At 32.1% G+C, this 26,489-nt stretch overlaps 2 protein-coding genes across 2 annotated transcripts in view; both read left to right on the top strand.

The window, feature by feature from the left end:
• The first annotated feature begins 331 nt into the window (after positions 1–331).
• Positions 332–10,654, top strand: LOC140433948 (SCAN domain-containing protein 3-like). The gene is made up of 3 exons (XM_072521919.1): positions 332–543; positions 1,941–2,109; positions 9,419–10,654. Exons 1-3 carry the CDS (start codon positions 332–334, stop codon positions 10,652–10,654), a joined length of 1,617 nt encoding a protein of 538 aa, XP_072378020.1.
• The window catches only part of LOC140435031 (adhesion G protein-coupled receptor E3-like), a 799,910-nt gene continuing 779,933 nt past the window's right edge, over positions 6,513–26,489 (top strand). Inside the window, exon 1 of the mRNA XM_072523706.1 lies at positions 6,513–6,652. The gene's annotated coding sequence lies outside the window, so the exon portion shown is untranslated. The remainder of the gene's footprint in view (positions 6,653–26,489) is intronic.

Below are 26,489 nucleotides of genomic sequence, written 5' to 3' on the forward strand. Positions count from 1 at the left end.
TAACTCTAACAGCCAAGACTGTTCTGTGATACCTTTGTAACTTTGTGCCATATGATTATTTTATGGGTTATTTCAGTGCTTAAGTGTTCCATATGCAAAGGCCAATAGGAAGCCAGTATTTCACACGCGCATTCGATGCCTCGGTGCTTGTTTGTGCCATGCCAGTGGTATATGCAGTGAGTTGAGGTTAACGTGTCTTACTTCTTGTATGGTGGCGACTGGATGTGATAAATAAAAGTATAAAACGGATAACATAAAATAAAAGTATAACAGTGATTCAAGTTCAACTTCTTTTGATGGAAACAGACAAAATACAGAGAGTTCTACAAAAATGGTATCAGAATGTGCCAAAAAATGTACAGAAGAAAGTTCAGCAGAAAATAACATGGAAAATCCAGATGTACAAGCAAGCAACAAGAAGACTTCTAAAAAAACAAGAAAGCGATTGAGAAATCCTGAGAACTGGACTAGAAATGTGAAAAAAGTTCAGCTAGAACATGTGCTTCAATATAAGCAGGAAAAAGAAGTTGACCATACTCCAAGGTAATGTCAATCCAAGTGTTTGAAAACTTGTACCTATCAATGGATAGGAAGTTATATTTAAAAACTTTTGGCAACTAAGTGATAGCCAAAAAGACGCATTTTATTCAAAATTTGTAAAAAAAATTTACCAAAACGAAGGTCCGTGAAAACAGAAAATATTTCGGACTGCCAGAAACAAAATTCGTTTCAATATTACCTTGAGGTTTTAAATAAACAAATTAGAGTATGTAGGGAATTTTTTTTAACTACTTTAAACATTAGTCAACAGAGAATTTATTATTTCTTTAAAAACACTATAAGGATAACTCAGGGATTGCTTGTACTCCTTTGAAAGGAAAATATGTGAAGAAAGTCTTACCATTGGAAGCTGTAGATGGGGTACGAAAACATATTGAGCCATTCCCCCATATAGAGATTCATTACTGTCGATCAGATCGTGTTAGATTGTATTTAGATCCGTGTCTCTCTATTGAAAAAATGTATCGACTATACCTAGAAAGTGACTTCAGTAATTTTCCTGTTAAATCACATAAGTATAGAGAAATTTTTACAAGAGAATATAATTTGGTTTTTTTCTACCAAAAAAAGATAGATGTGATATCTAAATACAAATTAATTGAAAATAAAACTAAAGAAAATAAAAAACAATATGATTTTCACATAAAAAATATAATCGAAGGAAAAATAGAAAGAGACTTTGATAGAAACGCCTACAAATTTGACCAGTCTACTGCTGTTTTATGCTTTGATATGCCAAATGTTTTTGCTCTACCAAAAGCTGAAGTGTCAAATTTTTTTTATAAAAAAAAGTTTTCAGTATATAATTTAACTGTTCACTGCTCCACAGGTAAAATTACCTACTGTGCTCTATTGCATGAAGCCATTTCAGGCCGTAATGCTTATCACATTGCCAGTGCTCTTATAAAACTATTAAACACAATTTCAGAAACAAATCCTAATGTAAATAAGATTATATTATGGTCGGATTCTTGTGACCTCAAAACCGCAATTCACACAAGGCCTTAGCTATAAAGTATTTCTTACATATCAATAATCGCATTAATACAGTTGAACAAAAATTTTCAGAGCCCGGACATAGTTTAATTCAAGAAATCGACTCTGTTCACAGTAAAATAGAAAAGTATTTAAAACATAGGACAATATACAGCCCTGTTTCACTCTTAAGACACCTCGTAAATATACCCCCGGTAAAGCACCTCTCAAGGCGCTGCAACTAAAAAAAGAAGATTTTTTTAATTTTCAAACAGTAAGCCAAACTCTAAATTTTAAAGATTTGCCTTTTACTAAAGTTAACAAATTAACTATAAAAGAGATGACCCCTTCCATATTAGTTTTAAATGTGATTTTAATAAAAATGACAATGTTACTTTTATTAGAATTAATAAACATAAGACACGCGGCTCTGCTAAAAAACAGGGCAAAAACGATCATAATATTATTATTAACTTTTTTATGGTAAAGGTTATTACTGAAAAACCTACAGTCGACGCTAAAAAAATAATGCATATCGTGTCTATGTTTGCCTACATGCCTGAGTTTGACAAAGTATTGTACAGAACAATATTTTCTTCACTAAATAAATGATTTTATTTCTTCCAACTGCAATTATTTGTTTCAATTACGTTATGAGTAGGTACTTACTAAGAATATTTAACTTTTATTTACTGTTTGTTTCACATACACATGTTTTAATTATTAATAAATTTTAAAAGCAAAAACGAGTTTTCTTTTTGATGTACCCTTGTATTTTTTTAAAGTTGCAGTAATATAAGATTAGAAATAATGTAATAAACTGTGATCTAACTGTAGAATGATACATATAAGATATATAGAAACGCAAACTAAAATATTTTACTTAAAACGTTATAAAATAATTCAGTTTTGTACTTCATTGCATATGGAACAAATTTGCAAATTCCTGTACTAATTTTACTTTTTGTTCCATAAGCAAAGGTTTTTATTTTTTTTTTCAAATTTAAAAAGATAATTTGAAGGCATAATCCAACACACCATTTTAAATATTTTTTTTAGAATTAACATCATTTTCTTGAGTTTTAAAATAAACGAGTAAATATTACCAAAATATTTAAATGTAAATATCTCAAAATGAGAATTTGTCATATGGAAGAAATAAGTACTAGCCCGACGAATTGTCCTATTCAACCGTTCAGATACTCCATTTTGTACAGCAGTGTAGGGATTGGTTTTTTGATATATAACACCTTCTTCTTCTTAACATGCCATACACCAAAGTGCGTAGGCGACTATCTCATTACTAGAATTCTGTTCTTGGCGGCGTGACACAGCTCGCCTGTATTGTGTATTTCTGTCCATTCTTTAATATTCCTTAACCAGGATAATTGTTTGTGGCCGGCTCCTCTCCTACCTTCGATTTTCTTAACGATAATAATCGATATATAACACCATCTATACTTAAATATCTTTTAAATTCTTTTGAATAACATTCTCCAGCATTCTCACTTCGCAGAGATTTTATATGAACACCCTTCTGGTTTTTAGCCATACTTTTAAAATTCTTAAAACAATTAAAAACTTCACTTTTTGTTTTAATAAAATAAATAAAAACCATTGTACTAAAATAGTCTTGAAAAGTAACAAAATATATTTGGAGCCACCTAATGATCTGTTCTCCATAGGTCCACATACATCAGTGGACCTTGCTGTGGAAACGGTAATCGTGTTTGTTTGCCCTCACAACAAACTATACAGTTATATTTTTTAATGTCAATTTTCCCTGTCACATTTAGTCCATCTACTGTTCCATCTTTCATTTTATTTAAATAAACACTGTTTATATGGCCAAACCTTCTATGCCATGATTCGCCATTGACAAACAATTTTCAAAAACTTTATTAACCTTTATATTTAATTTGTACACACCATTTATCAAGTCAGCCTTTGCGATTAGTTCAGAATTTTTGTTAAATATTTTGCAACAATGATTTTCAAATTTAATTGAATTTCCATTCTCTATTAATTTGTTGACAGATAAAAGGTTAGTCGTAAGTTCTGGAACACAAAGAGCATTTTGAACTACAATATTAAAATTATTCTCACCAACAACAGTTGTTAAGTCCAAATCACCTAAACAATTTACTTTGGCTATATTCTTGTTAGCAACTATAATATCACATGTATCATTTACTCTTTTAATATTAATCTAGTCTTCATTTAGCGTTAAATAAACACTAGCTCTCGAATCCACATACCACTCAGTTTTCTTAAGTCTCCATTGAGAAATACCGCACTAAACGCATGTTTTTCGGATGTTTTCAATTATGGACATTTATTTTTATAAGTAACTTGGCTTTAGCTCTTTCTTGTTTGTCTACTTTGGTTTCAGTTTCGTCTAAACACAGAGACAAATCTACTAGAACAAGATAATTTTGCACTGGGAAAGCCCAATCATCGTAATTTTCACGGCCTTTGGTACTGTAGACATGTAATTCACTGCCATTTCGAACCTTAACACTCACTAGTATAGAAAATTTATATACTTACCAATGAAAAAATTAGTCTTTGCCACCATAACCTGTTAAAACTTTTAAATGAAACGAAAAAGTAGAGTATACAGTTAACACTGACTTTATTTTGTTCAAAAAGTAAATACAATTTACAGCTTAAATTGAACGAACGTTAACTGTAAATGACATATAGCCTTAATATTTAAATTTTGTTAAGTTGATATCAATATTTCAACATATCGAGCACCCTGTACTATTCTAACTAATTTTGTAATACGAACCTCAAAGTGGCCTATATATTTCGTTATTACCTTTAATTGCTATTTATTATTGTAGCGGATATACTGAACTTTACCACACTAATCAATCCCTCTGTATGCTTTAAAATTATATAAAAATATCCAACCTTGCATGTTTCATGCGGATGACTACAAATAAAAAACTTGGAAAGGCTTAATGGCCAAAAGTAGAGAGAGGATAAAAAAGGATAATCCATCCAATACATCCAATATCTTGGCTGGATTTTTACTAATAATCTCTTCTCAATAAGCCTCTTTATTAAACTTGAGAAAGGTTAATAAACTGACATGTACTCGTAATAGCTTATTTCTTTCTATACAATAAAATTCGCACTTTCGCTGGCTTAGTTTGTATATTTTTGAAAATAGTTTGAAAATATTTTTGAAAATAGTCAAATGTTCGTAATTCGCGTAATTGATTGGCTGTAGAAAGCGCGCATTTTAAATATCAACGAATCAAAAGTAGATTAGTAATAGACCGTTTGTATACTTAACGCTACAATATTTTTGTGTTTAATTACGGACCTACCGTTTTTTCCGTTACATTCAACTTAATGCGTTAGAAAGAAATACTATAAAAAAGACTGCTCGAACAGCCCAAGTCATTACAGCGTTAAGTATATATAATAAACATGAAACTAGTCCTATTATTTTTAAAGTTAAACTAAATTCAATCCTAGATCAACAATACAATGAGTGGATTAAAATTTCAAATGACACTTTTCAATTTAAACTTCCTCTAAATTCCAGCATCTATACTGCAGAACTATTTGGATTGCTCAAAGCCATCAAGCAAGTAAATATTAAAAACATCCCTTGTTATCTAGTCCTTTCTGACTCTCTCAGCGCAGTCAAAGCTATGCAAAATGTATATTCATTAAGAAAATTATCAGGGCCGAATTAATGAAAGCTTAAAAAAAAATTCAGGAGTCTACTTCCTATGGATACCATCTCATATAGGCATAGAAGGGAATGAAAAAGCAGATACTAGTGCGCGTAACGCTATCACCAGTGACGCATCAGAAACAGAGTGTCGGAGTATCGCAGGCGATCTAAAAGTTTATTTCAAAAATAAGGTGTTAAGTGCGTGGAATCGGGAGTGAAATGACTGTAGTTCGAAACTCAGAACCATCAAAAGTGACATTTTTTCATTGAAGTCCACAGCCAGAAGTAGAAGATGCCAAACTATTATTACACGTCTACGACTTGGACACTGTAGGTATACTCATGCCTATCTATTCTCAAATAGTGAACCTCCAAAATGCGAAACATGCAATACAGTAGACAGTATAAAGTACTTGTTGATAGACTGTCATAAATATGTAAATCAAAGAGTCTTACAATTTGCCAAATAACCTGAAAGCACTCCTCAACAAAAGTTTAGTTCCGAACAATTTATTAGGTTACTTAAAATGTATAAATATGTTACACAAAATTTAACTTAATTAATTGTTACAAATGTTCAATTGTTCACAAATTGTAATTAATTGTTACAATGATTGATTGTTACAAATCAAATGTAAATTTAATATTATTACAAATGTTACAGGAATGTCGCTAATAACCTTTGGGTGGATGCGACTTTAATTCTTTAAATAAAAAAAAGACTATAACAAAAAGTAATGAAAACATGGATATTTCGAAAAAAAAAGTACTAAGGCGAATCTATGGAGCAGTGAATGACAATGGAGTGTGGAGAAGACGATAGAACTTCGAACTTTATAGAATATACCAGGAACCAGATATCGTAAAACATACTACGATAGGACGTCTGAGGTGGATAGGGCATGTAATGCGGATAAAACAAAATTACTCAGCTAGAAAAACGCTCCTTGATAGACCCATTCGTCAGAGAAGAACTATCCTATGTACCCTATGTTATACTACCGTGCATAGGATATTCATCCTTAAAACGAATAATTCATGTAGTGTTACACATCTTGACCTAGATTTTTCCTAATTAACTTCTTATAAGATAGTCAGTCTCTTTTGTTAAACCCCAAGTGGGTTAATGAAATGAAATAGGGGCGCTTATTTTCTCCCATACGTACAACAAACAACACATGCTTGTTTTGCTCACTTATCATTCTTTCACAGAGAATGACGCCCATGCGTCGCTGGAGAGTCACGTTACCTCAAAGAGGATGTTACGGTAGTAGCGTCGCGACGACTGATCAGACTGCTTGGCGTCGCCGTTAATTTTGCTGCGAGACCGCGCTGACGTCGACCGACCACGTGTTGGTGGCTGTGTTCGTGTGTATATAGCAAACTTTTTTATGGTATTGAGCCCAGAATTTTTTCTTAGTAAGTTTGCTTTCTTATTAGCAAAAGCAACACTCCCTTTATCGGAAAATAAAAAGTAGCTTTTATAAAATGTAATTATTAAGATGTTTTTATTTTCATCGTTTTCTTAAATTTACATATAAAAAAAAATAAAAAAAATTAAAAAGAGATGTTATTGTGTTGTTTCGTGATTTGTTTTTTTTTTGGTTAATTAGGATGAATGAATATTTATATTAAAGTATAATCTTTTATTAAAACTCTTGGACGTTTTAAGTCTGGCTTTCGAATTTATTTAATTCTTTTTCGGGATATTTAAGAAAATAATTTTATTAGTAACTAGATTATTTTATATAAAATTCAAATTACTGAACTCGTGGCGAGATTGGGTTTGAAGCTGTGACTTTTACATTAGACTAAATATTTTTATTTTTATACAATCGTTGCATCATTTAATTTGTAGTTTGGCAAACTAAATTATGTAAATATTGTATAAGGCTTCTAAATAGGAACATCTTTTACTCAAATGTTTGTTGACTCAATTTTTGTTAATACCGGATATATCCACTTTTAAAGTTTTTTCAGGAGATGAAAAAAATACCCTACATATTTATTTTAAAAAATTATATTAATTTGAGAAAACAGTTTCAATTTAATGGGGTTTACTAACTGAATGACGTATATTTTTTTATAAAAAAAGTAAACAACTCGGCGTTATTGGCAAAAAAAACATTGGATATATCCGGTTTTGCACACAAAATGACACACTGTGAGCGAAAATTCGTGCAGGCAATCGCATAGCTTGTCTCCATCTTCTTGGGTTTTATTATTTTCCGAAATATCTACGGTTTCTTCTCCGTTACTGTCTAATAAATTTTTGTACCACAAAAGGTCTTCCCTGTTTCGCCAATCTTCACCAAAATGCTCTTTCATCAAATGATTCAAACTTTTTTTCTTTTTATCTGGTGTTGAATTACTCAATGGTAACCTACTTAGCCGTATATTTTCTGATTTTCCCTTCTTGACAAGCGACTCCCAAGTTGTGTCACCTGATGCTGTGAACCGATAAAATTGAAACTTTTTTACTTTAATAGTAGTTTCATTATTTTTATTCACAAATTTTTTTAAGTGGATTTTTTTGAATTCAGAAATTCCATTTATTTTCTTATATTTTTTTTTCTTTTCTTTAACATCATACATTTGCCATAATAAAAAAATACCCAAGTGCCAAGAACCAAGTGTTTTTACCGAACCTACTTCCGAATACATTTCTATGTATTTTTCTTTAGACGTTATGACTGGATGTCTTTTCAAGATTTTCTCAACTCTACCGAATGATCGGTCCGCAGGTAGAAAGCTTTGTCCTCGGACTGGAAATGTTATTATTATTTCTGTCAAATTATCTGAGGACTGGTTTTTAAGCCAATATATTAGGGTGTGAATGATATGTGAATTCTTATTCTGCCCTTCACATCCATCGCAGAATAGTCTGAGAAGATGTACTCCTTCATAATTCAAACTTTGAAGATGATCATATAAAGGAGAACCAATTTAAATGGCCCCTCTTCCAGCCAAATCTTCGGTCCAGACATAGAATATCGGATTACGAGACGTCATAGGAACGCAGCAAAAAGCATACCAACTAATTTGATGAGAATAAAATGCATCCCCGATTGGTGTTCGGGGTAGCGGTTGAACTTGCTGAAGGTCGAAACAAAAGGTCATGCTATTATCAGGTTTTTCTTGGGCGAGTTCATAGAAAGTGTTTGCCCTTTTTCTATGGACGCGGTACTCCATAGTGAGGTTTTGTCTTCGCTGTAGGTCTCTTGTGTGTCTTAATTGCTCTTTTAACCTGATGCACTTGGAACACAGATCTGACGCAGGGGATGAGAAGCCAACATTAAAATCATTTAAAAATATATTTCTGAACATATCGTAGGTTACTTGATCTTCAGGATTACATTGCCTGTTATACATTTTATGCAGTTTTGCCACAGAAAGAGTTGCAAAAAGATATATACGTTTCTATTTTTTTCTATTCTAGTGGCTTTCTTTACCACGCAAAGAACCAATAAAATGTCGTACTTTTTCTTTTTTTTTTGATGCAGTTTTCTCGGATACTCTATCACCTCCCCTTTTCTCCTTCGGAACACCTCCTTCCTCCAAAACCTTTGTAATAGTGATAAGTCTGTGTTTAGTTACGCCAAAAACAGCAGAGAAAAAAGTTTTGCAAACCCTAAACATATTTTTATCAGACTTTAACATGTAACAAACTGTTGCGTTCCTTCTTTTCATTTCTTTATTTTGTCTGAGTCGTTTAACTGGCACAACAGACATATATTTACATAAAAACATATCCTGGCGGATTTTCTCTTCATTACTATAAAACTGTTTTCTAAGACTTATAATATCTTGCGTATTCACTTTGCAGCATTCATATGTTTTACCATCATGACTACAAGGACGTGTAAAACCTTCTAATCTAGGGTCGAGATCTAAATACGTTTGTTATTAGGTACGTGCATTAAGCAAGACGATGATGGGCTACGTGCTTCTTATAACATTTCCTTACTTATAGCTAAATCAGGAAAACCCCATACTATTGGCGAAGAATTAATACTGCCAGCTGTAAGTGAAGTTTTGCGGACTGTACTACACCAGCCGGCATCTGATATTATTAAAAAAATTCCATTAAGCAATAATACGGTACAGAGAAGAATTGACGAAATGTCTGAGGATGTGGAGCGTTCTCTAACTGATTATTTAAAGACTACTTAGTTTTCTTTACAGCTTGATGAATCAACTCTGCCAAACAATGAGTCTTTACTTCTTGCGTACGTTCGCTTCATAAAAAGTGAAAAAATCTGTCAAGAACTGTTATTTGTAAGAACACTGAAAAGAGATACTAAAGGCAAATCGATATTTGATGTTTTGGAACACTATTTTACAGATAAAGGTATACCTCTGGAAAATGTCATAACTGTTGCTACATATGGTGCTCCGGCAATGGTTGGACGACACCGCGGACTGATAGCATATTTGAAAAAAGCGGTACCAAATATACTCGCCGTGCATTGTGTAATTCACAGACAGCATTTAGTTGCAAAAAATCTTAGTGATCGCCTTCATTGTTCACTACAATATGTAATTACTGCAGTTTCCAAGATCAGAAGCAGTGCTCTCAATGATAGATTGTTGGGAAAACTGTGTGATGAAAACGACGAGAATTTTAATCGTTTATTGTTGCACACAGAAGTTCGATGGCTTTCGAAGGGTACCTGTCTAAAAAGATTTTATGATCTCTTTGACTCAGTTTTAGAGTTTTTTGAAAGCAAAGATGATTCTTTGAGAGACAATTTATTAAAATTTAAGAGCGATATTGCTTATTTAACTGATTTATACGATAAATTTAATGAAACAAACCTACAGCTACAAGGTGATAATTTGAATTTGATCAAAGCAACAGGAACTATTTCCTCGTTCGTGTCAAAACTTAATTTGTATAGGCAAAATTTGGGTCGGAGACAATTTCATCAGTTTCAAAATCTTTCCTCTGTGGAGACAAATGATGAAGACATTCTGGTATATTGCCAGCACTTGGAAGCACTTCAAGAAGATTTTAGGAATAGATTTCAGGATATCCTTGGTCTGATTATTCCAGATTGGGTGCTAGAACCGTTCTCAAGTTTAGAAACAGCAGAATTATCACTACAGGAGGAATTGATAGAATTGTCAACAAATGAAGAGTTAAAAGTGAAATTTAAAAATGGATATCAAGAATTTTGGCTGCAATGTCAAATTTCAGTATTATATCCAGCTTTATGGGCTACATCAAAGAAGTTTTTCATTGCCTTTCCTTCATCGTATTTAGCCGAAAGAAGATTTAGCATAGTCAGCAATTTATTAACAAAGAAGAGAAATAGACTGTCCATTGTGGAGCGCGGTGATTTAAGATTGTTGATGACAAGTATGGAACCAAATATTGACAGATTACTATCATTACATCAAGCTCAGCCTTCTCATTAAAAATGTTATATTATTATTATATTGTTTTTTATGATATGTATTTAAGTTAAAGTTTGATCAATACATGAATTCTGTATTTTTGAATAAAACATTTTTTTTATCACGTCTGATAAGAACGTTACGGAGGAAGTGAAGAGGCGAATATTTATTGCAAATAAATGTTACCATGGCTTAATTAGACACCTAAGATCAGATAACGTCGCAACAAAGACAAAATGCCAAATATATAAAACCCTAATAAGACCGGTACTCACATATGGCTCAGAAACCTGGACACTTACTAAAAGAGAGGAAACGTTGTTAGCCACCTTCGAAAGAAAAATCTTGCGACACATATATAAGGGCACAAAAGAAAACGGAATATGGCGAAGACGATACAACTCTGAACTATACAAAATATACCAGGATCCGGATACTATAACATTCATCAAAATAGGACGGCTGCGTTGGATAGGACATGTAGAAAGAATGGAAGAAGGCGAAATACCAAACAAAATATTCAAACAGATGCCAGTAGGAAAAAGAACAAGAGGAAGACCGAAACTGAGATACTTAGAACAAATAGAAAATGATATAACAACCTTAAAAATAAAAAACTGGAGAAAAAAAGCACGAAACAGATCGGAATGGAGAAGAATCCTAGAACAGGCCAAGACCCAAAAAGGGTTGTCGAGCCAGTGATGATGATGATTTTTTTTTAAATTTGTTGTTGCTTGGATTATTTAAGGGGCCGTCGAATCATATTTAAGGTAGCCTTTGACCCAAAAAAGGTAAAACAATTGTGAATGAAAGTGCGTTACTAATTTTAAGAATGGAAGAGTTTTTTAAGGGGGGCGTTAAGTATTTTGTTTTTGGAAAAATGGGCGGTAGGCCGAAAAAGGTTGGGAACCACTGATTTAAACGCAAAACAACTCATCCCAGGACCAAATTATACTAAAATAATTACTAATAGGATTTTTCAAAAACATTTACTTTTTTACTTAGATATTAAGCCTTAATAAAATTATATAGAGAGGCAACCTTATGTTATTTTTGACATTACTATAAAGTATTTAAAATGTTACAATGTATATTACTACGATTACTAGTGTCTGTTTTATTATTAATGACATTCTTAGTTCGGTTAATATGACACACCTCGAGAACCAATCTATTTTTTAATTGTTTAATGATTGCAATATTTTCACGTTATCATAATTAAACTAATAACCTGCTTCTATAAAGTGTTCGACAACATCGCATGCTTTATTTCTCCTGTTGCAGTCACTTTTGTGTTGTGTGATCCGCTGTTTCAGCCACTGTCCGGTTTGTCCAATATAACATCCCTGGCAAACTAAACACTATAATAATTGATATCTGACATTACTATTATACATCACTGGTCCGATCTTTAATATTAGAGTACATGGTATTGCATTTAAGGTTGCTGTATTTGCTAATTTTTATATTTATGTAGTCCTTAAACAGTGATTTGTTAAATTGGGAATATACGGTAGTTTTTTATATTTAAGATCTCGTAGATGTTGATCTGATTATCCATCATAAAACCATGTGTTGAATATTAGTATTATAATTAATTAATAGTAAATAATAAAACAAAACTGAAGTGTCAACACCGCAACTGTTAAATAAATGTTAACCATTTGATGAATGAAGTGTGCTTCATACAAACGCTTTATAATCCACTTATACAAGTTAAACGAAACAAGTTATGGTGCATTTCTTTAAGTTTACATTAATAGAAATCTTCAAATCTTATTTCTACGCGTATATAATAAACTATGTACAGTGGCTGTAATTCCAGTGTACTTGGCTAAAAGATTCTACGAGGAACAGATTTACGACTTAAATAATTTATATTGGTATCGTGTGACGTCACTTACTATGACGCAGATGATGAGCATCGGGATTTATACTGAACCAACTGTATACATCAATTGATATTATTGTAGGTCCAATTGACATTTTCCAATTTTCAAATAAGAATATTTATTACTTCGGAACAGATTGAGTTCTAAAAATAATAATTAGGGGAAAAATAGCCGACAGAAGAAAAATTTTCTCGGTAACGAATTGGTAATCAGAGAAGAAATAGTAAATTCCATTCTATTAAGTAATTAGTGTAATTACTATACCTTTTAAACAATTTTGTTTACTTTTTGCTTCTCATAAATAACGATAAGATATTAATATCTATGAATTAAAAAATAATGCTGTATCTCATTACAATAAAATGAAAATAAATAAAGTTGAAGTTAACAATTTTTATCCACAAAAAATATTGCTCTTGGCTAAGTACATATTCTATACAGAGAGAAGAAAAGAAGTATTAGAAGCTTCCAAAGACAAATTGTTTTTAAGTGCTCTTGCCGCCTATCCTTTTACTCACCTTCGCTTGAAATATACAATAGGAGGTTCTCTTGAATCGTCCACTTCCTTTAACATTTGGCTTTTCGTTTGAGTGCTTTGAAAAACTACGTTTAATTCTTTTAGTGTCACGAAATATTGTATTCGTATATCTTATACTCTATTGTTTTTGCAATAGGGTATTTTATTGTATTATGCACAGAGTGAGTTCTTACTTGCATGGAAAAATTATATTTGACACATCTAAACTTAAAAATAAAGATACCTCAGTAAAGTGCTACCAGTAGCGCATAAAAATAGAAAATAAAGTAGTGAAAATATTTATTTAGTTAACAGTTTACATCATCATTAATATTAATTTATAAGTACTTACATACCTACTTATTAGATTATTATAAGTTTACATTAAATTTAATGTTAACTTAAAATATTATTTTATCAACTTCACAAAAGCAGAATAAGTTACATAAACGCAGATTTCAACACATTTGAACACGCACTAATGAATCTAGGAGAAGTTTGCCATTAACATACTGATATAGGAATGTCGTAATGTAAACGTTGACTTTGTTTTGGTGACTACACTTATGCTTTGTTGACTACAAAAAAGCTTTCGATAGAGTCAGATATTTTTTTTATTTGTTAAATTAACAATGCATCTAATCCTAAGACTAACCAGCATCTTATATTTAACCTAATCTGCTACTTTACTGTTCTAAACATTTCCAACGGTTCACCTTAGAAACTAATGATTATTGTTGCTCACTTGAGTATTGTGGCTAGGTTTACTGCCCGAATATAAACTCACATTTATATATTTATCACTACCACATAAGTTCAAAAGGTTTGGTGCGTTTGAGTTTGCGGACTAGGTCTTGAATATCTTACAGTTTGTAACGTTATAAATGTCACATCTTTATTAATTTATATTTAAATAATTATTTTATTTTAACTTCTTTATTAATTTATTAATTTCTGCCCCACGTTGGGCGCCAATGTGTAACGATAAGACTACCAAAGATAATTGAAATACTATTATAAAAATAAAACCTCAATCAACCATGGGAGCTTATCGTCTATGCTTCGCCTAGCTCAGTATTTCAAGTGTGAATTCGTCTTGTCTTAAACTAGGAATTAAACCCAAACCCTTAGCTGATAACAAATAAAACAATTTTAAACTAATTGTGTCCTTGTTTTCTTTAAAAAAAATTTTCAGTTGTGTTTGAAATTTTTCTGATATGTGGTAGGAGTGTGTAGCGTTATAAACGTCACATCTTTATTATTTTATATTTAAATATTTATTTTATTTTAATTTCTTTATTAATATATTAATTCCTGCCTTCACATTCGTTTTTACTATTTTTTCTTCAAAAAGTAGTTGGCACCAACGTTATTTGTTTTATTCGAAGAACTAAGCTCTGAATTTTTGGTTTGGTAGCAAATATACAAGCTTTAATAAATACTTTTTTTTTATATATTTTTATATTTTGATTGTTTGCAGTTAATTTTAATATTTCCATACTTTTGACTATTTTTATATACATTAATTTTCACATGTTGGGTTAAAAGGAATAACCATTATATATATTTCAGCATATTTGATTTATAATTTATACTCAGATATTTTTACATATTTTTTTATGATGGTAGGTACTTTTATATTGATTTAAGTGGTCTGTTTTTTTAACTTAACTAGTTTTTGTGGATAGCGTACTTTAATTAATTTCTTAATTTTTTTTTAATTATTTCGTTAAGATGCTACCTAAACATCTAAAGACGATGAATTATCATATGAAATTCTTATTAGGCATGTCTCTGTCCCAAATACAGTAGAGGAAAAACGAAAAATTCTTACTGGACTTCTTTCTCAGGAAACCAGTAACCGTAGCTTTTCTGATGTTTCGGTCAATTTATCTTTTGATGTTGATTACCAACAAGCTTTATCTTCCTATTCTGATCTGTTAGGTTAGTTATATCTGATCATTTAGGTACAAAATCTGATAGCAGATTTAAAGCTTTTAGTTCTCGTTTAAATCATTTGTCTGGTAGAATCTCCTGTCTACAGCTAACTTCTGCTCTTCTTCTTCACGTGCCATCTCCTCTAAGAAGGTTGGCAACCATCATGGCAATTCGCACTTTCGACGCCGCTGCTCTAAAGAGGTCAGCAAAAGTGCAGTTAAACCAAGCTCTCAAATTATTTAACCAGGATCTCCTGGTTAAATAATTTGAGAGCTTGGTTTAACTGCACTTCTGCTGACCTCTTTAGATATTGCAATTTTCTGACTTTAATTGTATTTAAAACCTCTTTATCTTTTCCCATTCTTCTCAACACCTCGACATTCGTGACTCTATCCACCCAACTTATTCTTAATATCCATCTGTAGGCCCATAACTCGAAGGCTTCCAATCTGTCCGAAACATCTTTCTTTAAAGTCCAAGCCTCTAACCTATAAAATAATACGAAGAACACGTAGCATCTCAGAAGTCTTATCTTTAAAGAAATTGAAATGTCCCTGCTGCAGAGTACTTTTTCAGTTTGTTGAAAGAATTTCTTGCGTGTCCTATTCTTGCCTTAATCTCTTCTGTGTACTCATTATTTTCGTTAATTATTGTACCCAGATATTTATATTTTTCAACTTTTTTAAATTGTTCTACATGTATTGTTATGTTTTCTTGGCGCTGTTGGGTTTTTGTAATTACCATAAATTGTGTCTTTTTTGTGTTTAGGGACAGTCCGTTTTCTTCACTGACTTCTACCACTCTGTTAACCATTTGTTGTAAATCCGCAAGACATTCCGCTAATAAAATAGTGTCGTCGGCAAACCGTATATTATTGATTGGTCGACCATTTACTTTTATTCCCATAGTTAGTTCTTCTAGTGCTTCCTGGATTATTTCCTCCGAATACAAATTAAACAAAGTAGGAGACAGGACACAGCCCTACCTGACACCCCTCTCAACCCGTATTTCATTTAAAAAAACGTTGTTCTCTTTTACCACAATCTCAATATAATAGATAGCGCTAATGATCCTGATGTCTCTCATATCTAAGTTTTTCTTTTCAAGTAATTCAATAACTTCTGTAGATGAAGAAAAATTGAAGAAAGCTATCCGCTATGATTTGTTAAAATTAGAGGCTACTTTGTCTGATATTTTTGATCAACCTGATATTGTAGTCCAACCTGTTGCTTCTACTCCTGATAGAGTAAACCTTAATTATTCTCAATCTTCAGCCTCACCTGTTCCTGTTTATAAATGGGGCATTAAAAAATTTTCTGGTAAAGAACCTCTAATTCAATTTCTGGAACAGTTTGAAACTTTAATGTTTTCTAGGAAGGCACCTTTGAAGATTTATTCATCTCTGAAGGAGATTTATTTAAAGGTTCTGCTTTTAATTGGTGGCACAATCATTTCACAAAAAAATCTTTTATATGATTAGTTAAAAATTGTTTTATTTGCTATCAGCTAAGGGTTCGGGTTTAATTCCTAGTTTAAGATAAGACGAACTCACACTTGAGATACTGAGCTAGGCGAAGCATAGACGATAAGCTCCCATGGTTGATTGAGGTATTATTTTTATAATAGTATTTCAATTATCTTTGGTAGTCTTATCGTTACAAGTTCTAACAGTTCCTTGTTTATATGGTTGTGGATTCGGTTTTCGTGAACCTTTGCAATCTTCTTTATTTGTTGCTATACGAAAATCCCGATGTAGGTCTTGGATTCTTTGAAGGCAAGAATAGTTACTCTTACTAGTAGAGCTTTATAACTGTAATCCATACTAGTTTAAGTATTTCTTTGTAAACTAATACCTTGTTCTTGATTGTAAGTTGTAAGCTTCTACTTACTGAATAAATACAATTCAATTAAAAACACAAATGAATCGTTTTTTTTTCAAATCATGAATGTGTTGCTTGTGTGAGTCCATTTCAAAAGGTAAAAGAAATAATAAATTAGACTTACTCACAATCAATTTAATTTAACTATCAGATGACCGGTTTCGCTTTCTACAATATACAAAGCATCTTCAGGTCACGATACAAAGTTAAATAAATGCTGAAAATAATAAACCCATATTAGGGTGTTGCCTAATAAAGGTAAAACAAAGATAGGTGTTATAAATTATATAAATTACAGTAATTATGCCAATATTACATGTCTGTGGTTTTTCAAAATGAATAAAATGTTTAAGCAGACAAGGTAAGACCCACAAATTGCTAAAATAGTCTATTAAACTGTAATGAATTAATAAATAAACAAATAAATAAAACATTACTTACATGCCGGTACTCTATTAATTGATGGTTGAAAGAACATGGTTCAAACTATCTTGTATTGTTGATTGGAGAACTCAAGTCAACTATTGTAATTGTTTAACAGTAAACGGGGAAGTTATTGAGGAGACAGATTTTATCCAATGAAGTAGAGATAGGTAAATGTAATTGTTTGTTTGATGAAAGTAATGTTCTATACCATTAAGTTCTTTAAAGTTATTTATATTTATTCTTTAGATATATTTATGAAATGTGTGTTATTTATTGAGATTTTTATTTTTGTTTTGGAATTAAAAAAAAATCCTAATAAATAACACACATTTCATAAATATATCCCCAGAATAAATATAAATATTTACAATAACATATTTTACCTCTAAAACTGGAGAACTCTAAAAGTAGAAAACTGGAACACGATGTCATTTTACATAACTTGTAGCAATATATTTGCTTAATATCGAACACACAGAATATAGCAGTAACTACTAAATAATATGGTGAATGATTTTGTGCATCCACCAAAGTCTATACTTAATAGAGTCGGTTACCGTGCTCGACCACTTCAAGATGTTTATTTTTCGATGTGCAAATAGCATACTTAAATTATTGTTCTTTTTTATACAATGTATATAAAATTAATAAACGTTATACTAGAGTCGGGGACGTTTATTTATTAAAAAATGTGAAAATTCTGAGATATGTATATGAGAGAGTAAGAACTAATGATGGATACTTAGATGGATAAGTGAAGTGCCAAATAGGATAAAATTAGAAAATTGAATGGGTAATTAGGAAAAGTCTAGGATGGCTTGGCTTGGACATATTCAACGCTGAGAGGCTAATTACCCAATGTAAATGTTGCTGAGAAAAGTTAATGTAAGGAGTCAGAAAGGAAGACCAAAGACTACCTGGTGGGAGATGCTAAGGCAAGACATGTCATGAAGAAGGCTGATATTAGAATGACCCAAGATAGAAATTTATGGAGAAAGGTAATTAGGGAAGCAAACTTCGTATGGGTATCTAGTCAATACAACTAAAAATTTTTAGAAAAATAGGAGTTAAAGTTGCATCTGATGACGATTAGTTATTGGAGAATAACGAAAAAAAAAACAGGAAGGTATATTGGCTAGACTTGCTAAAACAGCTGTTGTCGAAAATACTTTTTTGTTAAAAAAAACATAATTTTTATTACCTGCCGATCTAATGCATTATCTTTGTTTATAATGTTATTCTAAAGAACTGATTTAACGGCCGGACTATACACTTAAATAAAAAATATTGCCTTCTAACGCCATCTTATATGAAAACTTATCCTTTTTATAACTGAATATTTTATTAAGCAGCATAATAAAATGAAATTTCGTATCTGGTAAGAATTCTTAAAGATTTATGTGATTCTCTAGAAGGTTGGTCGTAAAGAGTGAGGTATATGCTGCTACTGAATTATGAATGAAGCCCTTTAAAAATCTCGGCATATCTCTCCTCTAGAAATCCATTCTTGCGATGTATTTTAAAAGAGATTTGTTTACATTAGGAATTAAAAAAATGTTATATTCCTGTATAAGTACAAAAGGAGGAGAATGCACGAGCCAAGATTACTGCGCCAGCTGGATAGCATATTTAGGGAAGGAGGTGCATACAAATACAAATTTATGGGTCTATTCTACTTCAGGATTATGGGCTAAGCTTAAAGTGTTACGTATATGTGCTTGCATGTAATATAGAATCTAATTTATTACGTATAAGCAAAATATGGCAGTAATTTTTGTTTATATATATATATATATATATATATATATATATATATATATATATATATATATATAAATTAAGGATCACTCAAAGAGTGGTGGGTTTTTCGGTCAAATGGTGGAGAAAAAAGACAAAGAAGGTGGCTACTTCATCTATTTATTGAAGACGTTTCGCTTTCTAATCAGAAAGCGTCATCAGTTCATCTAAAAAGAACATTATGAAAAACCAAACATCCATAGAAAAGTTATTACAAGTGTGTTGCCTTAAAAAGACATGTAGCAGTCAATGATATTAAACGTGTAAAAGAGCGTACGACAATGGACACTATGAGATCAAGTTGTATAAACAATTAATTGAAACTAGATACAGTTTACAAATTAACAAATTTAGCACAGCAAAAGAACATGTGGTAATTGTACATGTATATAAAAAATGTATGTTAAAAACTTAGGTTAAAAACATTAATATTAATATCTTCTTCTTTTTCAAGTGCCCTCTCCGCTACGGAGTTTGGCAATCATCATTGCTATTCGTATCTTTGAAGCTGTTGCTCTAAATAATTGGTTAGATGTGCACTGGAACCAGTCTCTTAAATTGCGCAGCCAAGATATACGTCGTCTCCCCACTCTTCATTTGCCCTGAATCTTTCCTTGGATAATTAACTGGAGCAATCAGTACTTTTTTCCTCTTATCACATGACCGAAATATTCCAACTTTCTTCTCTTGATGGTGATCAACAGCTCCCGTTCTTTGTTCATTCTTCGAAGAACTTCACTATTTGTTACTTTGTCTGTCCAAGGTATTTTCAAAATTCTTCTGTATATCCACATTTCGAAGGCCTCCAGTTTATTAATATTGCTCTTGTTTAAAGTCCAAGTCTCTACTCCATACAGCAGTATTGAGAAGATGTAGCATCTAACCAATCTCATATTCAGGTTTAAGTTAATGTCATGACTTCCTAGAATGTCCTTCATATTAACAAAAGCAGCTCGAGCCTTTCCAATTCTAGTTTTTATTTCCTCTGTGATGTCATTGTTGTTATTAACGCTTGTTCCCAAATATTTATATTTGTGCACCCATTCGATTTCGTTATTGTGAATATACAGGTTTGCATTCAATCTTTGTTTTTTTGACATAATCATGAATTTCGTCTTCTTGACGTTCATTGTTAACCCTTTCTCTTCACTAGCTGTGACTACCTTGTTTAAAATGGCTTGCAGGTCTTCTACTGTCTCCGCCATTAAAACCGTATCATCTGCGTATCTAATATTATTAATTGGTTGGCCGTTAACTTTTATCCCAATCTCTTTTTCCTCCAATGCTTTCTTCATAATTTCTTCCGAATAGAGATTAAATAGCAATGGTGACAGCACACATCCTTGTCTAACTCCTTTTTTAATTTGAATTTTATTTGTTGTGCTATTTTCGATGCGTGCGACTGCTTTCTGATTATAATACAGAGTAGATATTATTCTTGTATCGCGAGTGTCTAACTGTTTAGCTTCCAAGATCTCTAAAAGTTGGTCATGCTTGACGTTATCAAACGCCTTGTTGTAATCAATGAAACAAGCAAATACATCTTGATTCATATCCAAACACCTCTGTGTCAAGATATTAAAGGAAAATAATGTTTCACGAGTTCCATATCCCTCCCGGAATCCAAACTGAGTTTCTCCGACATCTTCTTCCAATTTTCTGTAAATTCTATTGTGAATTATTTTGAGGAATATTTTTAAGGTGTGGCTCATCAGACTGATCATGCGATGATCACTGCACTGCTTAGCATGTGCCTTCTTGGGTAGAGGGACAAACGTTGATCTTAGCCATTCTTCAGGAATTATACTATTTTCATAAATCTTGTTAAATAAGTCTACTAACAAGTGGATTCGATCTTCGTCTATCAACTTTAGTATATCCGCTGGTAGCTCGTCTGGTCCTGGAGCTTTGCTATTATTTGATGATTTCACTGCTTGCATTACTTCTTCTTTGCTTAGCTTAAGCAATATTATTATGCAGAGAACTAAAAAGACCATAGGATGCACTTCCAACTGTATATTATTAGTTAAATTTAATTTCGACTTTAGGTAACATTCTTGAATAGATTAAGATTGAAATATAATCCTTAAAAGTATAATGAAGTTACCAGTCTTTAGCATATTAGGTGCTGCAGGTAAATGAAAGCAACAGGTATAACACCCACTCCAACAAAGTGAAAAGACAGTTGCCTTGAGGTCAGAATATGACAGAACAGCAAGGCCAAATACCAACCTCTAGTGCAATAGAGCGGTACCTTTAAAGAATATGATAAATTTGGGTGACAACTTGTCAGTAAAAAAACAAAAAATGAAAGGAAAAGATGGTTAAAATCACCATTTTCCCCCCAGTGATTGGTTAAGAGAAACAATGAACAAACAAGCGAGGTCAAGTCAAACTATCATATATTATAAAGTCTACGTTGTGACTGGTTAGCCAGCCAGCCAGCCACATGTGAAGATTGATTTAAATTCCACAGTCCAAGGTTCATAGCATTTGGAACTGATTCTATGAATCAGTTTTAATTAAAACATTTTATTAAACAATCTGATCAAAAAAAAAAATTATTTAATATATGTAAATGCAATATCGACAAAATAATTAATAAAATGTAAGTTGAATGAATTTTCAGGGTCAATTATTTTAAATACTTGGTGGTGTTAGTGGACGGCAAAAATGGAAGGAGTGAGGAAAGAAGTGAAATTTTTTTACCGACGATTTTTGAAATAGATGGATTGGTAGATACAGTCCTCATGTCTGGCATTTATAATCGTGTGTTTTTAATCTTATCGATTATTATGTTTCAGGGTATATAACATCCAAATTTTATAATTATGAAATACGTATTAGGAAGTCAGTCAGACATATTACAAAAAAAAGCAAGACTTTGTCTTTAACAAGGCGATGGTTATTTTAAAAAAATACTTTGGTTTTGATAATAGTTATTTTTTTTTTTTCAAATTTTCGCTTTTTTTTTTATTTTTAATATACTTCGTTGACTAAAATTATGGATTTTTGTGGACTATTTATTACGTATTTATCAATTAAAAATTAATAGATGCATGTTATGAATTATTTGTTGAACATAATAATAATAAGCTAGCTGATGAGCCAGATGTCATAACGTTGATTAAAACACAGCGACTTAGATGGGCTGGACACATAATACGAATGCCAGAAAATACGATTGCTAAAAAGCTAACCACAGGAACACCTGTAGGAAGAAGAAGCAAAGGCCGACCGCGAATTAGGTGGTTAGATGGAGTTGAAACCGACTTACGGATATTAAAAATCAGAAGATGGCAACATGTTGCCAGAAACCGAACAGAATGGCGACGAATCTTAGAGCAGGCCAAGATCCACAAAGGATTATCGAGCCAAAGATGATGATGACATAATAATAAAAAAACGCTGAAATGTTAACATTCTACCAATTTAGATAAAATAGTGGTATTAAATAAAATTAAGCCGCATGGGTAAATAGATCCTTCTTCTTCTTCTTCAAGTGCCATCTCCGCGGCGGAGGTCGGCAATCATCATGGCTATTCGGACTTTTGAGACGGCTGCTCCTAGTGCATATTAAATATATCCTAGTGCATATTAAATAGATCCTAGTGCATATTAAAAAAGAAATCAATAGAAATAAAATACCAGTATTACTAAATAACATATCAAGGATATAATGAAGAAACATGTGTAGCAAATTCATCAGCAGGTTATAGCAGGCTTTAATTACCAATACTGAAAGAAGAAGTCAACAACAAGAATATACCAACAATAGCGGATTAAGAAACTCTCAGACTCGTTTTTAATCATACAGAATACATATGCCACACACATCACACATTCACAATACACGAATGCTCCCTCAGACACAAACGCTTATATAAAATGTTTTTTTAGAAGTATAGAAATGTAATTTGTGTTAAGTTTAGTTTGATGTTACAGCATGAATAGATTTGACGCCTAAACAACGCTTCCAAATTGTATAAATTTATTTTGAAAATTGTAGTTTTGTTCGAAATACATATCGCGCACTACATTCATTTTATAGCCAACATAACAGTCCATCAGAGCAAGTATTCGATTAACCATGAACTTTTTTACACCACGTTTACTCTATATGATAATATGCATTCACAGACAGAAATTGTTGCTACTGTAGTACGTAGTATACAGACGTAGCATAGAGTTAGTCTTTCTGCCATCGTGCACAGCAGTTGGATACGTCTTTATCCACTTTTTGGAAGGTTTTGCTGAAAGATCTTGCTTTTGCGTGCTTATAAAATCCAACTCACGTAAGAATTGAAGGTACATCATCACTTAGCAAGGCGTGGACTCGTAGATTCGGTGGGTGGGTCCAAAACGAGATTGACGTTGATTTTGATTTTGATAAGCGAATTTTGTTTAGAGATTAAGCTCACTTTCGGTTGAATGGCTACGTCAACATAACTGCACTATTTGGAGCTAAGATAATCCTCAAAAGTATGTTGAGAAACCATTATATATAGAAAAACTGACTGCTTGGTGGCAGTCAGTTTGCTGGCACAAAAACGATGCTGGCCAGAACGTTACAGTCAATGGTGACCGCTGTAGAGCCCTGATTACTGCCTTTGTCATTTTTCAATTGAAGTACCATAATGTACAGGAGCTGTGGTTTCAATAAGACGGCGCAACATGTCACACAACTCGTATCTTAATCGATTTATTGAAGGAAACGTTATGTAACCACATAGTTTCACGTTTCGGACCGTGAATTGGCCTCCAAGATCGATTTAACACTGCTAGAATATTTTATGTTGGGATATTTAAAGGTGCTAGTCCACGCCGATAAGCATGAAACGATTGACCACTGGAGGTCAACATTTGCCGCGTTATTACTGATATACAGCGACAAATATTAAAAAAAGTGATCGAAAATTGGACCTCCAGAACTCCAGATTACACATCAGAGCCAGCCGTGATGGTCATATACCAGAATTCATATTTAAATTATATTCCCAAAATAATATCTTTCAAATAAAGTCAATTTCATGTCAATTTATAAAAACCTTTGTTTTATTTAATTTTAAACTGCTATACCTCTAAAAAAACATCCTTTAGCACAAAATAATATTGTAGAACACATAGTACAATCAGAATTTGAAGTTCCATAGGGCAAACATCCACACTCATATCTTTTCAGCCAAAGTATGGCTATAACACCGCGGTGTGTGTGTCAATTTTCAATTTTTCAATTTTTTGAAATGACATAACCTTTTTCAATAACTTTGGCTGTTATACATTCTTTTAAAAAAATTTAAAATAATCTTTTTTGAGAACTATGAGACTAAGACGTGTTTCTCTGTTTTATCGACTACGAAAAAGCGTTTGATCGAGTAAAACACACGGTTGACCTTATTAAAATCTATATTGGGATCATATGGCGTCGATTAAAATAGAAAATCGACACAGCAGAAATGTCAATAAAAAGAGAAGTTTGCCAGGGCTGTGTACTTTCTCCACTATTGTTTGATATATATTCCGAAAAGATCTTCCAAAATGCCCTCGAAAATATTGAAGCAGGAATAAAAATCTACGGAGAATATGTAAACAACTTAAGATACGCAGACGACACCGTCAATATTGCGGACAGTGCTAAGGGGAATAAACTCTACCTGATCGTTGGTTATCCGATACTAATTTGTAAAAACATTTATTTATTCCATATTGCTATACGGAGTGGAAACATGGACTCTCGAAATCACAAGTATGAGACGTGTAGAAGCCTTTGACATGTGGGTTTTTCGAAGGATGCTGAAGATATCTTGGACAGAGCACGTGACTAACAACGAGGTGCTGAGAAGAATAAGGACCGAGAGAAAACTCCTAAATATTGTAGAAACCAGAAAAACGAGTTCTTCTTCTAGTTCCATGACCGTTATCGATCGTTGGATATCATGTTGGCTACCATATTCGCTATCGTGACTTTATTGACAGCAGCTCTAAATAACGATGTAGTTGATTTTCCATACCATTGCCTTGGATTTTTCAGCCATGATGTTCTTCTTCTACCAGGACCACGATTACCTTGGATCTTTCCCTGAATGATCAGATATAAAAGATCATATTTTTCAGTGTGTCTCATATTGTGACAGAAGTATTACCGAAAGTGTTACCGAAAGTAAGTAAAAACTAGTTATCTAGGATATATTTACAGAAGAGAAAAATACAACTTCCTACGACTGATAATGGAGGGTAAAGTGGAAGGAAGAAGAGGGCCAGAAAGAAGAAAATGCTCCTGGCTGAAAAATGTAAGAGACTGAACAGGCATAAACACACATTCGATACTAAGAACAGCTCAAGATAGAGAGCAATTTGCTGTAGTTATAGCCAATCTTCAGTAATGGAGAGGGTACCTTAAGAAGAAGAAGAAGAGAACTATTTCCGGAATGGGAATGGAATCGTCAAATTTTTTGTAGTTAAATGTGTAGTTATTACAATCAATTTTAGCTTAATCCAATATAACACAATACTTAGTTTATTTTTAAAGTCTTTTTTGTGTCTTGTAAAGCTTTATCAAAGTACTTCGTCTGTTTCATCTGGTTCTACCCTTATAGATAATCTGTGCCCCAAACATATAAGTTTTTTTTTTACTTTTTAAATACAAACAATAAAATTAAAGTGATCAAAAAACGATCTATTAAAAATATTTAATTAAGAAAGCATTTAATTATTTTGCTTGGAAAGAAGCTTCCTGTGACAGGTTATATACAATTTCCTGAATGTCCTTCGTCCCTTTTCTGATCTTTGTCTTTGAAGTGTACAACAATTTGAAACCGGATATAAGTTCCAACGCAACGGGTCGATTTACAATTTCCACCTCTTTGTGCATGTATATACCCACATGTTGTAGGTACATGGTATATGCTGTGAGTTTCTATCAGGTTTTAACTGCTCAATATAACAGAAACTGCTCAACGGTATTAAAAATTAATTTAGTTTTGTCATGAAATAAAATGAAATAATATTTTTAGCAAAAAAAAACATAACAAATTTGTAATAGTAAATTGTCGATATACAAATTGATTTAAATTTATAGAAAAGTAGTCAAGTGCCTAATCTAAATATAATTCTGAAAATTTCATAAAACCAATAAAATATAAAAATATAAGCTACAACAGATACAATGATAGGTAGTTTTTATATTTTATCTGACATGAGCCGTTTGCCAATTACCGTATATTTACCATGTTCTGCATGAATAGAGGATTCAAAAACATTATGAAATACCCTCAATTGTAAAGCTGACCTAGATGTAAAAGGTTATGACTGGAAAAAGTTTTTTCCCTATATTTACCATGTTCTTTTGGAAAAAATACGAACAAAAGTTACAAATTTCATAATATTTAAAATTTTCTGTAATTCTA

The sequence above is a fragment of the Diabrotica undecimpunctata genome, chromosome 2 (genome assembly GCF_040954645.1).
Source record: "Diabrotica undecimpunctata isolate CICGRU chromosome 2, icDiaUnde3, whole genome shotgun sequence".
NCBI classification, from domain to species: domain Eukaryota; kingdom Metazoa; phylum Arthropoda; class Insecta; order Coleoptera; family Chrysomelidae; genus Diabrotica; species Diabrotica undecimpunctata.

Excerpts from the sequence above, each read along its gene's own strand:
- LOC140433948 (XM_072521919.1), top strand. The coding sequence starts at position 332 with ATGGTATCAGAATGTGCCAAAAAATGTACAGAAGAAAGTTCAGCAGAA. Across the intron at positions 544-1,940 it reads GAAGTTGACCATACTCCAAG|AATTAATAAACATAAGACAC; the intron begins GTAATGTCAATC and ends TACTTTTATTAG. Across the intron at positions 2,110-9,418 it reads ACATGCCTGAGTTTGACAAA|CTTGATGAATCAACTCTGCC; the intron begins GTATTGTACAGA and ends TTTTCTTTACAG.